General features: G+C 26.3%; 1 protein-coding gene across 2 annotated transcripts; it reads left to right on the top strand.

The window, feature by feature from the left end:
• Positions 1–6,217: 6,217 nt before the first annotated feature.
• Positions 6,218–15,940, top strand: Wdr33 (WD repeat domain 33). 2 transcript variants are annotated; one of them, XM_011504138.1, is made up of 9 exons: positions 6,218–6,326; positions 7,375–7,766; positions 7,833–8,102; positions 9,588–9,739; positions 10,148–10,245; positions 10,302–10,662; positions 10,752–10,963; positions 11,047–11,382; positions 14,483–15,940. In XM_011504138.1, exons 2-9 carry the CDS (start codon positions 7,443–7,445, stop codon positions 15,829–15,831), a joined length of 3,102 nt encoding a protein of 1,033 aa, XP_011502440.1. In that variant the 5' UTR covers positions 6,218–6,326; positions 7,375–7,442; the 3' UTR covers positions 15,832–15,940. The 2 variants fall into 2 exon arrangements, with proteins under 2 accessions (XP_011502440.1, XP_011502441.1); XM_011504139.1 differs by lacking the exon at positions 6,218–6,326 and having other exon boundaries at positions 7,688–7,766; positions 7,859–8,102; positions 14,483–15,938.
• The last annotated feature ends 2,275 nt before the right edge of the window (positions 15,941–18,215 follow it).

Here is an 18,215-nt window from a genome sequence, read left to right as displayed (position 1 = left end):
TGTTAATTATTAATCAGTGCATTCACCCTTTACTTGCCCGGCAACCCCACATAACATCTAGTGGGTTTTATTGTTCTAAGTTAATTATTACACGTTTGGCTGACGAGTTGAATTGTGGAATTAATTTCCGAACAGTGACAAATCATTCAGAGTAAGAGTGAGCAGTCTAGGGAAAGGTCATGTAATAGAAATTAATTGTCCAAGAAAGCCAAGCCTAAAAATTCACTCAACACAGAAATAAGTGCTAGTAATTCACCACAAGAATAGTTCATGCTGGTGAGTAAAGGAGTCACGCCGCACATGATTTGTGTCCCTCTCACCGCTGAATCAGATTGAATTACGATATCGCTGTAAGTACATTGATACATATTTTCTCTTCAATTATTGTCAGCCGGAAACAGAACCGGCCATAAGACAATCATCATGATTGTCTCACACTCTCCACTCAGAAGTGTGCAGCAATTATTTACCTGTGCAATTTACATCAATTAAACGATTTCAAGGCATCTTGTGTAGTGACACCACCTGTATAAGAAGCTGATCAAGAAATCATATCTCCATATAAGATACAAGAAGATTCTACAACATCCATATGTAAATAGTGTAATAAATTGTATAATAAATATAATTAACCAACTCTCACAACTCTTGTACAGCCCCTACATCTCACCCCTTCCCGAGCGTTTGCTACGGCGGGCGGCAAACTAAACTATTGAAACATTGGCAGTTCGAGCCAAGAATTACATCCCTACAATATTTCGAACAAACTTTAATAAATTATAAAATGTGTTTGAGATTGCGAGATTTTTTTCAATGCAATATAACATCTGGCAAAACAACATTGTAAAATTGTGTTTAGATTTCGAAACTCTTTTGCTCGCAACCATCAAGCAACAGTGTCATAAAACATCTGGAAAAACAATACAATAAACACGGGAAAACCCAGTCAATTAGGCATATGTACGAATTCGCTCCGCTCGGTAACTACTTTAAGCAGTATGTACTAGCGGACCCCGAACCCCCGCTGTCAACAAGTTGTCATGCTGTCACCAGATGCGTCAGCGGCAACGAGAGCTCTTCTTGCCATGAAGACCAAGAGACGACTAGGCCCTTAATTAACTATGAAGCCATAAGAGGCGCTGCTATCGCTCTGTAAGGGAGGAGTCTCTGATTGGACGAAAAATAAGGGAAGGGGTTTAAGTGAAGTTCATAGTCAGCAAATGTATTTAAGGGGCGCATTTTTCAAGATTAAAATACTCTCAATATGGTACTTATGCAAATAAGTGTCAAGTGGAAGTCCATTAACGCTGTTCAAGGCAACAGTAGTTAACGTCCTAGAAGAACAACGACATATCCTCATATGTCCATTAACGCAGTTCAAGAAACTGTCGTTACAAGTTCAAAGGGAGCGACGACAATCCGACTATCGGAGTCCGAAGACAAGCCGACGATTAGTCTTCGTAAGTAGTATCACCACTACAATAATTAAATAAAACTTAATATTCAGAATACGTCATCGACAATAAACCAAGAAGAAGAGGCTGTCACCAGAGTGATAGTGCGGAATAATTCCAAGCGTCGTCAAGGTCACATCATCTGACGCGAGACTTGCTGGCCTTACTAATCCACAGCATGTCATGCAACGATCGCAGAAGATACGACGAGTAGCAGTATCCATGAGGTGCAAGCCCTACAAACTCTTACTTCCATCTGAATTTATTGCAGTACGCCAATATCAGGACAAGGTACGCTTGCTACGATACGAGTATATCTTTCACGTAACAACAGTTACATGTGTCGCGCTACATAAAAATCATAACCTTAATTACGCGCGTGCTCATTCAAACAGCGCGAGTGTCGACGAACGAAACTTCGCACCATTCTGCGCTCATGTTCAAACCAACACGCTTGAGTATACGTTTGCCACATGCAAATACATCAATCCAGCCCAAGAGTTATTTCAATAATTAATAATAGTAATACTAGTCAACCTTGTCATCAATAAATAACAGAATAAACAGCATATACATCAGTCATAGTTATATTGTATTATTATAATATCCCTTCCACTTGTGATCTTCCATTGCTACCACACAACGCCCATGGTCTCTGAGTTGTCAACGGCAATTTGTATCCTTCAAACCAGCCTTGGTAAAACATGCCGGATCGGCGAATACATTTTGCACAAAATTTTCTAACATTTCATTTTTGGAATAAATTTTTTTAGAACTATAAAATAGAATATTGCTGAAGGAAAATATTATTACGCAGTAATAACTGAAATGCAATTAATTAATTTATTACAAAGCACGAATAAGTAGAGAAATCTATTTCAAAATTAAAGAAAGTTAGTTATTTAAGTAAGTTTAGTTATTTAATTTGAGATATATGCTGTAAGCATAAAAATTATAATTGTCTAGTTTGTTTCATATATTTCTTACATTTTTATTTTGTAGATGAATTTTCATAAAAATATTCAATTTTTATAAATTACTGACTTTATTTATTAATTTTAGATGATCAAGTTCTATCCTGCAAAATAATATATTTATTCGGAATTTATCGTATATAATATTTGTACTTGAATTAAATTAGAATAACGAGTACAAGATTAATAAATAAGGCAAAATTAAATTTTTAATTATAACAAAGATTTTAATATAAATTATTGTATAATATAATAAATTAATTTACGAGTGTCGATTACTATGATAATAAAAATATATCTATAAGAAAATACAATAGAAAAATTGCCTATAAGATAATAAAATATGAAAAATATAAAAACTATCACATTAGAATTTTCAAAAGTTTTTTTTAATTCGCCAATTACTTTTCTATTAAGTGTCAGATTTGTAAATACTTTATGCTGACACAAGATTAACTTGTTAAAGTTTTCTAGATTTATTTTCAAAAGCTATTTATCATGATAATGATATATTTATTATTTCAGTTCGTCACTTGACCTAATTATTATTTATAATTTTAAAACGAAACTCAGTATGAAGCTAATTGTTTTTAATGTCATAAAAATTCTTCAATTAAATTAAAAATTATTAAATTCAATTTTGCCGCTAAAGTGCAACAATTGGTACAACGATCATATTTATATCGATATGCCTACTTAAATGATTCGAGTTTTATTATAGTCTTGAAAATATCACACATAAGATTAATAATATTATACTACTATGTATAACTGACATTTAATATTTATAGTTATTTCGTTAATTTTATGAGTATATTGTCCATATAATAATTATTTACTTAAAGTATTCACACATTGGTTTAGAAAGTTATATTTTGAATGCCCTATAATTGTTTTTCATTCTATCAAATGAGTTTATATCAATTCTAACACACCTTTTATTTTTGAAGAGGTGAATCTAGAGCAAGTACTTTTTAAATTGTTTTTCTTGAGTCTTTTAAATATATATATATATATATATATATATATATATATATATATATTATTTATAATGAATTGAAACGATAAATGCGACTACTTATTGATCTAACCTACAAATATTTAGATATAAAATAAAATAATCAAACCAGTCAGTATCTTATTGTACAGACTATAGATTATTTCTAATAATTTTAATTAAACAAAAACGATAATTTAATACGAGTTATTTAATATTATAAGTTTGAATTTTATAATAAATATTAAAATAACAACATTCTTTATTGAATTACAAAGAATTATAATTGTATGTTTAAAAATTTTGGATTAATTTTCTTTTTATTTTAGTGAAGATGTTGCACACGTTAAAAAAACATTTTTCTGCAGTATAAAATAAAATTTCTTGTTTCTAAACAAATCATAAATTATTAATATTAATTTATAGATTGATATTAAATTAATATATCTTTATAATACCGACGTATTAAATTTACATTATTTTACTTTTTAATTACAATTTATAAAAAAGCCTTGTTAATATAATTATTGATTTCTATTGTAATATTATAGTCATGAATCAGTTAATGTAATCAATTTTTAAATAGATAAAGATGAAAAATAATTATTAAATAATTTAAATATGATCCGTAGAATGATATATTTTTTTAAATGATATCATTTGTAAGTGCATCAATAAAATATATTACTAATGAATTTTTAATTAAATTTTTAATAAATTATTAATAAAAATATAACAAATGTGTATTTTTATAGATTTATATAATAATTATATTTAAAAATATAACTTTCACTGTAATACATTTCAAAATATATAATTAATATGTATTTTAAAGAATATAAAAATATTATGTATCAATTCTCAACTTTGATAGAATAAAGAAAAAATATAATCTTTCTTTTATTAAAAATATTGAATAGTGAAAAATTAATTATATTAATATATTATTTTGTGAGAAGTAAAATTTATAATGTAGAACTTTTAATCCATATGAAAAAGTATATATTTTTAAACAGACAAATTTTTGATAAATTATGAATAATTTTTTTAATATACCCCAAAAATATAAAATACTAAAGAATAAAAAACTGAATCTTATAATTAATTAAATTGAACAATTATTTAACTGAATTTCAAATATATTAAAACACTAAGGAAGGTAATGCTATTATTTATTTATTCATATAGAAATGATTTAAAATCTAGCTGACCTTTTATTAAAGATACACCTTACTATTTATCTGAAATAGCCAAATATAAAAATAAATAGAATATTGAATTTTTATTTTTCTAATGAAGCAAGATTTTTCATTAATATAAAATATAGAAGTCAATTGATGCACTTGTGAAAAAGTATTGTTGATTCATTAAGGTAATAAAATTTCATGTAAAATCATACTGTTATTGCTCACTAACTAATGTACTATTCATCACTAACTAATGATGAATTTTGCTCACTAATTAATGATCGAACATTAACTAGGTATTCAGTTATTATCTTTAATATACTTTATGAAATATGAATAAATCAATATTAAGTAAATGAATAAAAGTTATCAATAATCGATTGGTTGATTATAAAAATTACCAATGAAAAGTGAACTGAATGTATATGTTAAATATAATAAAATAATAAGTTATAATTACATAAATTACATGAGAACTACAATATGGTGTTATCTCTCCCAAAGCAGTAACTTGTACAAATAATGTGAACTGTTATTTCATGAATAATTTATAATATATTTTAATCTGTATTAATCCTAATTAGTATTAATTTTTTATCAAATTAGTAATTGTAAGTATAGTATTAAAATCTAGAAAAATTTTTATTTGATTATACTTATTATAATCTATAAAGTAGAACATTAAAATTTCTTATATATATAGTGTCTATTGTTTCTGATAAAAATATTTATAATTTACATTTCTATATTTGCTATTTATATATGACACTATTTTATCTTCATATATCATTTCATAAATTCGAATGCATTTTCTAATGATGTGCAAATGTTTGTGATTAATTTACGCTAAATTAAAATATCTTTTAATTTCTCTTCCAATAAAAAACTATATATAGATATTATTTGTTAATCTTTTCTTAGAAATATTTATAAATTTTTGTTTATAGTTTTTGTTTATACTTTTCATTAAAGTGACCTTTAATGTACAAATCATTACAATTTTAATCTGCCTCATATATAAAATAATTGAATATACCTAAACTATATAATTAATTTGAATTTAACAGTGTCATAGGTAATTTTTCTGTATGTGTATATATAATTCAATTATTCTTATGAATGAAGTGTTCCTGTCTATCCTTAAAAGTTTAACATTAAATTTTTAAGCATATTTAATTGCAAAGTAAATAATATGCTACTGGAGCTGGAATAGTTTATTTTTATGTCAAAATTAATGGCTATAAAATATAAAAATTAATTTAAGCATAATATTAAATTGTCTATTCAGATAAAAATGAAGCATGAGTTAGGATATTGGAGATTAGATAAAAGATGTAAGTCTTGTATCTTGTGTAAAAAAAAAGTAAGAACGCAATTAATTATGGTAAAAATAAAACTTTTTAGCAGGATAACTGAAAAGAAAGAGCATAATTTTATAACAAGTCTGAAATAGTGTAAAACGATTAGAAAATATTGCGTGTTCTTATGCTATGTTTCTGCCTTGACATGATTCAAATTAGGGTAAGTCTTTGTAGTTGCGCGATTTCATATTTCTCTCTCTGTATATTTTTCTGTAGTCCTTGTTATTATACGTGTTACGTATAGAATTGGAAATCTATTTTAACCTCTTCGATATCATTAATTCTCTCAGTCTGTATATACTATAATTACTTATGGAATTGTAATCTCAGCTTACTTTGTTTCCTAAATAGAGGTTATGTACAGTCATTTATCCGTAAATTTGGCTTAACTGTAATTACTATGTAGTAGAGTACTTATCACGTTTAATTATTTTTAACTATTATAACTTGTACTTAACATTACTCGTATGTTTACATACATATTTGTATAATAAATTTTAAATAAGTATTTTCAATCTAATTTTAAAACAATATTTCCTTGCTAAAATTATAAAAATTTGTTAAATATTCTTTAACTTATCGTTGGTAGAACTATGAAATTAAATAATTTCTCTATAAAATCTGTTGATTTATCTTTGGATACACAGTAATAAAATTAGAATAGATTTAAGATTACAAATATAATTGCTGTTAAACAAATTTTAGAAAATTGGAATGCAACATAAATTTTAGTTATCTTATATAAATATTTATTATTTTAAGCACTAATAAAAAATTGTTGAGAATTCCAGAACAGTGTTACATAAATCTTTTTCTATATAATTTTTGTAAAAAATTCATAAAACTAGTTCAGTTTAAATCAAATTGAAAGTATAATCTTTATAAATACAAATAAAATGTCAGCAATGACAATTGCTTGATCTAAAAGAACGTTTATATAAATTGAAAAATTATTAAATGTCCAATATATATTTTAATTACTACATTATTCGTTAAATTGTACAGACATATGTGTTTATTTACGTACAAAAAAATAACCGAATTAAAACTTAATAATTGATATGGATAATAAAAATGTAATTAACAATGTTTTGTATTTTATTTTTATTTAAACTTGCTAAACATATATCAACATAACATTATATTAAATATTTGTGTGTTTATGTTTAATTGAATGCAAATACAAAAATCTAATTTAACATGAATTAATTTTTTTATAATAACTTACGATTTTTAAAATGTATATTTATAATATTAATATTACGTAAGTTTAAATAATTTTCTTGAAATTATAAATTAAAATTAAAATGCAATTACACAATTTTTTTATGTAAGATTAATGTCATAAAAAACAATGTACTTGTATATAATATTTGTCTGTAATTAAATATTTTATTTCAGGATTCTTAGAATTATTGAAAATATTCAATACTACTAGAAAATAAAAGTTAAATAGTTATAATATTAACATGTCGTTAAATACGGCTTTTACAAATCCTCCTCCTTCTATTAGTCTTCCAAATATGTCGGTTCCACCACCAGCGGCTCCCAATTTTTCTGCTCCACCTCCAGCATTAACAATGATAAATACATCACCAAATTATCAATCTCGTTATCCTAATCACAGAGAGATAAATCGAGGATTTTTCAAACCATTCAGACCATATCATGCTCCTAAATTGATTTCCGGTAGTCAAGAAACTTTACAAGATGAATTTGATGGCAAAAGACTACGGAAATCAGTAATGCGTAAAACTGTTGATTATAATTCATCAATTATTAAGACATTAGAGGTGAATTTTTAGATATATTTGTTCAATTTATTAATAATTTTTTGAAATATTTAACACTAATTTCAGAATCGAATTTGGCAACGTGATTATAGGGATAGACGAGCTCTTCAACCAGACGTTATATATTATCCCGATCTTTTACCTCCTCCTAGTTATATTGATAATCCAATAAATGCAGTGACAACTAGATTTGTAAAGACTGCAACGAATAAAATGCGATGTCCTATATTTTGTATGGCATGGACACCTGAAGGACGACGTCTAGTAACAGGAGCTTCTAGTGGAGAATTTACATTATGGAATGGTCTGACATTTAATTTTGAAACTATACTTCAAGTAAGTTATACTGCAAGTATTATCTTGTATATTTTAAATTGTAGTTAAAGAAAATATTTTCAGTTATCAATTTAGTTTATATTAGATATAATTTTTAAAGTATTATTTTAATTTTTAAGTTATTAAGTCTAATGCTTTGTTTTAAATTTAAACTATTTAATGTAAATCATGTAAAGAATAAAATAAAAATGAATGTAATATTTATAAAGTAAATAATATGTACGAAAAAAGAGAAACATCTTTTATATGGAATTGTCCCAATGAAACTAAAAAATAACTCATCTCAGTATATGTATAGAAATAATTTGTTGAATAATATCATATATACTGTAACCATGGAGCACTATATTGTGTCCAGAATTTTTTTGTATATAATTTTTATTAAGAAAGTAGTAACACATTATGAAAACACAATTAGAAAAAAGTAAGGAAAAATGAAAATATAATGACGCTTGAAGTATATATTTTATAAGAATGCAGTAAGACTATTGGGAATTACAAGAAAAAGAAGGAAAGAACGAACAATGAAAAACTATTGGTACTATCAAGCAAATTATATATGCCAAAAAGTATTTTAAAAAATAAGTAGTTTAGCAGGTAACCTCTGTCACATAAGGCTAGATATTTTATGTAGATGATTTCATTTATGATTTCATTAATACTGCCAATTAATCCAAAATAACTATCTTTATATACCCAATAAATTAACAAATAATAACGAAAAATGTTATATATTTTTACTTCAAGATATCATAATTATATCAGAATGTTAAAAATATTAAATGACAAAAAAGTTTTTTGAATAGTGTTGTAACACTCCAATTTAATTATTTGTTTTTTTGGTGTTTCAAATATTCCGATATTATTTTAATGTTCTGTAATATTGAGAGAATATAATAAATACATAGAAAAATAATAAATTAAAATAAAGAATTTTATGAATACCACAGAATTTATAAACTTTAAATAGCAGATTTATTTTAACTTAAAATAATGGCATGTAAGTCAATCAAGATTATATAAAACATTGAAAATTTAAATATGGTTATATAGTATGAACAAGCGTAGTTACCAGGTAAACCCAAAAAAATAAAAAAAAAAATAAGAAAATTTTATTTAGAAAAAGGTTTGTGATAAGTAACAAAAAGGAAACAAGCATTGAGTGTACAATATACACTTTATCGCTGATTTAAATTAAAAATGAATTTAATTAAATTTTTTAACACAACTTACATGATATTTGACATAATTAAATAATAGAATATTTGTCTACCATGTTAAAGGTGATATTTCAGAAGGTTATATCTTTGCAGAAGTCTCATAATCAATGATAATAAAAAACGAAAAAAAATTATATGAAATATGCTAGTGATTACAAAATTTAGCCAATATACTAAATAAATAATTGTATTACAAATCCATGTAAATTAAATAAATTAAAATAAAATTATAAATTATATAAAATTGTACTTATTATTGTTCAAGGCCCATGATAGCCCTGTTAGAACAATGGTATGGTCACATAATGAAAGCTGGATGGTGACTGGTGACCATGCAGGATATGTTAAGTATTGGCAAAGTAATATGAATAACGTTAAAATGTTTCAAGCACACAAAGAAGCAATTAGGGGACTAAGGTATTGATATTTAATTTTCTTTAATTTAATTTTTAATATTGTCAAAGCAAACTATATTTTAATGAAAAGACTATTTTTTTATCATAGCTTAAGGAAAATTATTCATTTTTTTAAGCTATTCTATTGATAAACTATAAGTATATGTATTATAAGTATATGTTATAACTATATGTACAGAAAATATATAATTTGTGTGTGTGTGTATGTGCAGCTTGCACATGTGTATATATTATTGAGTATTAAATTGAAATAAAAATTAAATTTCATTAAAGCTTATACTAAAAACGAAATAAAATTTATACATTTAATCATTGTTAGATTTATATTAAATTTCTTGAAATATTAAATACAACAAAAAAAACAGAATTTATAATTATATAATTTAACTGTATGTTTTTTGGTATATAGTTTCAGTCCAACAGATCATAAATTGGCTACTTGCAGTGACGATGGTACTGTACGAATATGGGATTTTTTACGTTGCCATGAAGAACGAATTCTACGAGGTATATTGTACTATATAAATATTGTTTTAATTGATTTATTTATACATTAATTTTAGGCCATGGAGCTGATGTTAAATGTGTCCACTGGCATCCTCAAAAAAGTCTTGTTATTTCGGGTAGTAAAGATAACCAGCAACCAGTAAAACTCTGGGATCCAAAAAGTGGTCATTCTTTAGCTACACTTCATGCACACAAATCCACAGTCATGGATGTTAAGTGGAATGAAAATGGCAATTGGCTTGTGACAGCATCTCGTGATCATTTACTTAAGCTTTTTGATTTACGAAATTTAAGTCAAGAAGTTCAAACATTTCGAGGACACAAGAAGGAGGCCTCTAGTGTTGCATGGCATCCAAGTCATGAAGGTCTATTTTGTAGTGGCGGAAGTGATGGAGCTATTCTATTTTGGCATGTTGGGTATATATTCAATTAGTATCATTATTTAAATTGGTAACATTTAAAATTAATTTTTTTATTATCTTCATTTTTCTTTATTATAAATACAGTGCGGATAAAGAGGTGGGTGCAATAGAGCAAGCGCACGATAGTATAGTTTGGACTTTAGCTTGGCATCCGCTTGGTCATATATTATGCTCAGGTAGCAATGATCATACCTCGAAATTTTGGACCAGAAATAGGCCTGGTGATTTGATGAGAGATAAATATAATCTCAATACATTACCTGCCGGAGCAGGTGGAATTGATGATCACGAAGTCGGTAGGTTATTTAATATTTTGCATTTATTATATTTTATGCATTAAAGTATAAACAGTTTAATTAATTTTTAATTCGGTAAATAGCCGATGAAGCAGCAGTTATTCCTGGGATGGGACCCGAAGATCGAATAAATATTGATGGCGAGCAAGAGGATAAACATGGTGAAATACCAGGTCTTGACCTTGATCATAGCATTGATGAGAGTAAAAAATTAGCAAGTAAAAAAGTACCATATAGTAAACCAATACCGCGCAATTTCCAAGCTCAGTGGAATGAAATGGAAGCTGAAGATTTGGAACAGGTTGAGGCATTAAATGCTATAGTTAATCAGTTGATTGAAACGACGCCAGGTGCAGTACCTCTGAATGACGTAACACCTAATGCGATTATTTTATATGGAAAAATGATTCCTGTTGAATGTAAGTTAACTCACTGTAAATTATTTATTCACACTATTAATAGTTAAAAACTTTTTTAGAAAGATTTATTTTATTTAACAGAAAATCAGATATCTATTAAATAAATTAATTTTTAAATAATTTATTCAATATTTATAATACATTTCCTTTTAATTATAATTAACAATCTATTAATAATTTTATATTCGTATTTGAGATTTATTGGGAGGAAAATTTTGAAAGTAAATTTTTCAGTATGTTGACTGTAAAACAAAAATTTATTTAGTTTTTAATTGTATTACTTTGTTAATATTTTGATATTTGTTACCTATTAAAACATCTTTACTAAACTATTACTTTTTCTTTACAGAACATTAAATATTAAATTATTTATATATTTTTCAGAAATTTCTATGTAACTTAATGTACTTAATTAAAAGATTAATGTTGATGTACTATTAATATCAATATTTATAAGAATTTTCATTTTGTATTGTGACCAGGTAAAAATAGAGTGAAAATAGCTTTGCATATATGTAAAGACTGTGTACATGAATACACATGTAAATGAATACATATACATGTAACATTATTAAAGAATTTCTTTAAACTTAGACTATGGCTACCAGTTGCCTGGTGAGAGAAAAATGTGGGCAAGTGGAAGGGGTAGCGCTTCAATTCAGTATTTAACACATCTGCTTTTCGTGCTTGGTATTTCCTTTATTTTACATCTACAATATAATGATTCTACGTTGATGAGAATCGTTGAAATCTTGCCGTTTCTTGGTTGTTGTCACGTGGTGTCAGCATGCACTACTTGTAAAGCTAGGAGGTCGTAAATCTCCGGATTGTCTTGATACAATACGCTTGGTGGTGAAATACTACACAAAAAGTGAGAGGTCGAAAATCTCTTGACACTTCTTCGTGTAGGACCACGTGGTCGTAACTTGATTGCTGGTCTCCTCCAAGCTGTCTTGTAGTGTGCAAGGGTGAGAAAGGCATACAGCTACGTGCACTATGTATGAGATTCTCCTTAGTATGAAGCCATTGAGTGTACCTTCCATAGCGACTGTTCTGAGAGTGTGCGATTGCCTTAAATATTCACGCGACAGCTGTGCTCGGTGACAATAAGGATGCGATTGTGCACTTGGTTTTCCGGACTTCCAACATCCGTTGGAAAATTTCACAGAAATTGTAATCATTGGAGTTTTTTTGAAATGTTAGCCGTTGAAGTTTTTCTCGAAATGATAACATTCGAAAGATTCTCGAAGTGTCGAACAGAATTGTAATATAATTATAAGACCAAATCGTCAATGTACATTTTTATTGATGCACTAATCGAAATCAAAAAGATGATACAAATTCTAAAGCTTCCAATTAAAAAACATTGAATATTATATAAAAATTAATTTTTAAAATTAGTCTGCTATCTACTAGCAAAGGGTTATAAACATTTCGCTATCGATGTAAGTTTACAGAAAGCCTAAGTTCACTACCCATTATTTACTACCGAAATCAAGTTTTAAATTCCATAGACACTTACAAGTATTATATATACTAAATTCACTTTGTCCAAAATATAAGTACTCGTATTGTAAACCACAAGAAATATATTGTAATCGATATTCTTTAATTTTTAAAGAGTAAAAAATAAATGTTGAAATGTATATTCAATATTATATTTGGTATTTGCATATAATGGGAATTTTTCTACTAATTATCTTGGTATTATACAATGGTATAAACTTTAATAAAATTATAAATTATATAATAGTATTTGCTAAAATATATTTAATTATTTAGTTGGTTAAAATAAGATATTACCAGAATATAAATGATTAGTATTTTATTTAATTTTTATTGATTGTAATTTATCTTATTAAATTTTGTATGAATTATATAAATTACTCATGGCATAATCTCGATTCACTTTTGCTGCTGTGAAACACCTATTCTTACCTATTATTACATTGATTGGATAATTAAATTAATTTATTTTAAAAGCTTGTTCTTAAGCCTCGATAAAATCGCATTTTATCCAATTCACTGATTTTAGTTATTTTTTTAAACTCGATGAATATCATATACACAACCACATTAAATATATTAATTATTATTAATCAAAAAATGTTATTCATACAAAATTATTACATAGTAATGTAAAGTTTAGATTTAATTCATAAAAAGAAAGAAGAGTATTTTTATTATATTCGAAAAATATTTCGAAGCTCAAAAATAAAAAAAATGAATTATGAATGTTAATAAAGAATTGTAAGTATTATGTACTTTTTTTTACATATAAATACAAATACCGATATGTTGACTAAAGTGACTTCTAAAAATCCTATGATATTTATTTGATGATAATATTATTTGAAGTTAATATATGATAAATATTAAAATAACGCTTTGCTAAATTTTCTAAATGTCACGATACTATATAATATACAATATATTTTAAATAATAAAATATTAAATAATTCTTTTAAAAATTATTGTTTAGACGAATTTTTTATTGCTTATAATTTTTACATAAAATTAAACCTTTATAGTAACTAATATATTTGTTAATATGATATAATTGAATACAAATATTTAGAAAAATTAATGTTTTGTTGAATCTTTTATTGGAATTGAGTTTCAATTTTTCATATCTTAAATATCCGGAACTGTTTTAGTGAAATATATATAATTATTAGTTCATAATATTTAAGTGAAAGTTATGTATATTTAACTTAATATTTTCAATATCTGCTTTCAATTAAAACTATATTTGAATTCTGCAATAGTTAATTTCATGATATTTTTAATCACTTCAATCTAGTAATTTATAATTGATGCTGTAATAAAAGAAAATTAAAATTAATAAAGGTTTTTTAAGTTTTCAAAACTATATTGTATCCCCGTTTGTGTAATTTTATATTATAGATAATATTTATGTGTGCTATTATTAAAACATTAAAGTCTTCGATTATTATTTGATTCTTTTATAATACTTATACATCTTTACCATCTTTATGCTTTATCTGAAATATGTCATTGATAATTAAATAAATTAGACGATTATACTTTAATTGTAATTAAATAATATTTATTTAATATGTTATTAATTTAATTTCAGCTGGATCTAAATTAGCAGAAGCTATATCCAAAGGTGCTGACGCTATAAATAAGTTGGTGCAATCTGGAGAAATCGAAGAATTACGTGATATTATAGAATTGCAAGAGCAACAAGAAGAAATTGAAGACTATCTTCTAGATGATGGTGAAATTGATTATTCCAAAGTTCCTGATATTGATTTGCCAGCTCCATTAGCAAGCTCAAAATTTGCTCAAAATCCTGAATTGCTAAAAGCCTTAAATCGAGGAGGGAAACGTAAATTTGATCAATTAATAGGGTGGAGTGATGGAGGTTCAATTGATAGAATGTCTAAAATTCATCAACCAGTTTTTAGTGGAGCATTTACAGAAGATTCACAGACAAGTGATAGTGATCTTAAGTATGGAAGTAGCAGCTCTGAGAGATTATTAAAAGATAATTATACAGATAATTATAATGAAGATTACAGGAGAAATCCGTTAGAAGTTGTAAGAAGCAATAGAGTTGAAGAACAGGATTTGAGGCTTAATTCTAGTGGATTAGGAAGATCTACTGAATCACATGAAGAATTAGATTTAAAAACTAATTTTTATGATAACGATTTTAGATTATTGCATAATTCTTTCTCCGAAACAAGCACATTCACACAGCGAGACGAAGAGAATAGATTGCTTTGGGACGAGGAGAATCGTAATTCCAGAAAAATAGATGGTAGTAGTTCCCAGGGTAATTTTGATAAGCGTGATATATCAGGAAATTCGTATAATGGAACTAGTTTGTCGCATTCAACAAGTCATCATAATATGCAAAATATTAATCCAAATATGCCACCACCTGGAATTTCTCCATATTCAAATCTTTCTCAACATCCTTCCAAAATAAGTTTACATTCAAATATAGAAGGTCCTTTATCCCAAATGATATCCCATCACAATATACCACCTCCATTTCGGCCTAATGGCCCTCCGCCACAAATACCTAATACTTTTGGACCTACAAATTTTAGGACCCAACAAAATGGTAATTTTGCTCCAAATATTCATTTTCGACAATTAAGCCTTTTTCCCACACAAGGGCATTTTAATAACTTTTCTGGACCACCACCTAACTTTAGACCAATAAATTCAAATTTTGATAGAAATAGTTTTGGTGGATCTAACTTTAGAGGACAAAGTCCAACTCAACAATCTGGTGGAACTTCAAATAATTATAATTCCAATTTTGGAAGTTTTTCAGGAAAAACTGGACCTAATCGTAATACTTCTATAATTAGAACATCAAATGACACTAATCGAAATAACTTCAATAATCGTGGTCGTGGAAGAGACAATGATCAATTAAGAGGGCCTCGAGGGCGAGAAAATTATTGATGGGCAAACAGAATACTTAATATTACATTTATATTTGCGTACAATACCATATTGGTATAAATTGGTAACTTTTGAAATAATACAGTATTAATATATTAATTTACATGTATATTCAATATCTCATTTTGACTATACTTTAATAAATTTGACGTTTTTACCAAAGATACCTGAAAGTATCATATATTTAAAATTGTCATCAAACTTTATTGTAAAATAATATTAATAAATAAATAAATGTTAAGTATTAAATATTTTAGTTTAAAATTTAATAGATCCCATACGAAGCATTTAAAGTATTTTTTCTTAATATTCTAAATATTAAATGGGATATAGTACATAGGATATACATAGAAGCTATTTCACTTAATAAATGCCATTTTTTCGAATTTAATATTTCAATAATAAAAAATGAATAGGAAAAGTAATAATTATGAAAAAATTACTAAATGCATTATTATTAAATATTATTCTAACTAATTCATAACTCTTTTTTATTAGTGTCTTTAAATACTATAGATATATGCAATTGTCATAAAAAAACAATATTTTCTTATTACAAGATAATATTTTCAAATCATTTTTGTTGCCTATTTATTAAGTATTGGCTTTTTACTAATTTTGACCAAACAATACGTAATTTTTATAAAAGTATTTTTTAATTCTTTGCATCCTTTCATTGTTCTGTTCAGATATAAAGAGAAATAGTTGTTTTATTATAAACCTATTAAAATTTGAATAGTTTTAATATTATAATTAAAAATTAATGTTTAAAAAGTGGCTCATCATTAAATTATAAAAAAGATTTCACTATTCACATTACGTATAAATATTAATTTCTATTCGTACTGTCATGAATTTGTATTAATTATTTTAATACAATAAATATTTTTACAGAGTTCGTAATTTTTTTTATAAATAAAATCTATTAGTTACAATTTAGATATGTTTGAAATAATCAATAACCGTAAATATATTAATTTTTCATGTCTTTGATTATATTTTTATACTAGAATTAAATTCTAATAATATTATATAATACATGATAAGATTTCTTTAATTTGTTCATAAAAATTTTTTAAAGGAAACATAATTTTTTAACTTATTTTACTCTACACATATGAATGGTCATTAATAATTGAAATTTTTATATTTCTAATTGTTATATTTTTAATAGCCTTATTTAATTTTCGTTACTAAATTTTTTTGTTTATTTTGTTAAAAACAAATATAATACAATAATGTTGAATAATTATATATTTATTTTATACTACTTATAAAAACGATTTCATATTACTTCGTAACTCTAATTAGAAGTTTGTAAATTGGGTCCAACCAAAAACCTATATTAATAGACTTAACAATAAAATTGTTTAAAAAATAAGATTGTTGAAATTAAAAAAAAAACAAAAAGCATTTTTGTAGTAGTATTAAACATATTGAACTCAAAACAATAAGAGTATAATATTAAAGAAAAATATAACTAAAACTATGTATTAATTTATATATCCATGAAAACAATATTAAAAATGAAGTTTTACTGCTATTGAGATCCACTATGATCAAATCGTATCTGTAGAGATTAACATTTGTGCTTTAACTTGTTGATATGTTCGAGGGGAATATGTTAACTTCAAATTCCACTAGTTTCCCGGTGGGAAAAAGTGTACATAAGTGGAAGGGGTAGTTCAGTATATAACATATCTGCTTTTTGTGCTTATTATTGTGTTTCATTTTACAACTACACAATAATGATTCTATGTTTTTGAAAAGAACCGCTGAGATCTTACCGTTCCTTGGTTGTTGCCACGTGGTGTCAGCATGCATTACTTGTCAAGCTAGGAGGTCGTAAATCTCCGGATCCGCTGGACGTGGTGCGTTTGGTGGTGGATGTTTGCCCGGATAAGTGTGAAGTTGTAAATTCTTAGACATTTCTTCGTGTAGTGCTACTTGGTGCTTGCCTGATTGTCGTCTCCTCTTTGATGTCTTATAGAGTGGAAGTGTGAAGAAAAGGTTGCATACCTTGAGAGAATGTGCGATGGAACTGAGTGAAAGAGAGTGCGATAACACTGAGTGTGAGTGAGTGCGTGTTAGCACTGTGTAAGTGAAAGTCACCTGCAACCGCTTCGTGCTCTCGGGCACTATGCGTGAGGTTCAATGGTTATATTTTACCTGCAAATGCCTTGTGCGCTCTGTCACGTTGCTTGCAGTTAGATATTGCACTTGTTTTTTTTCAGATGTAACAGCTTTTGCGCATATCTAACGGACGTTGGAGTTTTTCCCAGAAGTTATAACCGTTGAAGTTTTTCATGAAATGATAGTCGTTGGGGTTTTCTCCCAAAATGATAACATGCGAGAAATTCTTTGAATCCCGAACAAATATATAT

Source organism: Ceratosolen solmsi, unplaced genomic scaffold (genome assembly GCF_000503995.2).
Source record: "Ceratosolen solmsi marchali unplaced genomic scaffold, CerSol_1.0 scaffold19, whole genome shotgun sequence".
NCBI lineage: Eukaryota > Metazoa > Arthropoda > Insecta > Hymenoptera > Agaonidae > Ceratosolen > Ceratosolen solmsi.
Note: the sequence above shows the minus strand (reverse complement) of the source record. Positions and strands in the feature narration are given on the sequence as shown.

What these genes read in the sequence shown, in the direction of transcription:
- Wdr33 (XM_011504138.1), top strand. Translation starts at nt 7,443, where the DNA reads ATGTCGTTAAATACGGCTTTTACAAATCCTCCTCCTTCTATTAGTCTT. An exon ending in ATTTTGAAACTATACTTCAA is followed by an intron (nt 8,103 to 9,587) that starts GTAAGTTATACT and finishes TTATTGTTCAAG; the next exon opens with GCCCATGATAGCCCTGTTAG. An exon ending in ATTCTATTTTGGCATGTTGG is followed by an intron (nt 10,663 to 10,751) that starts GTATATATTCAA and finishes TTATAAATACAG; the next exon opens with TGCGGATAAAGAGGTGGGTG.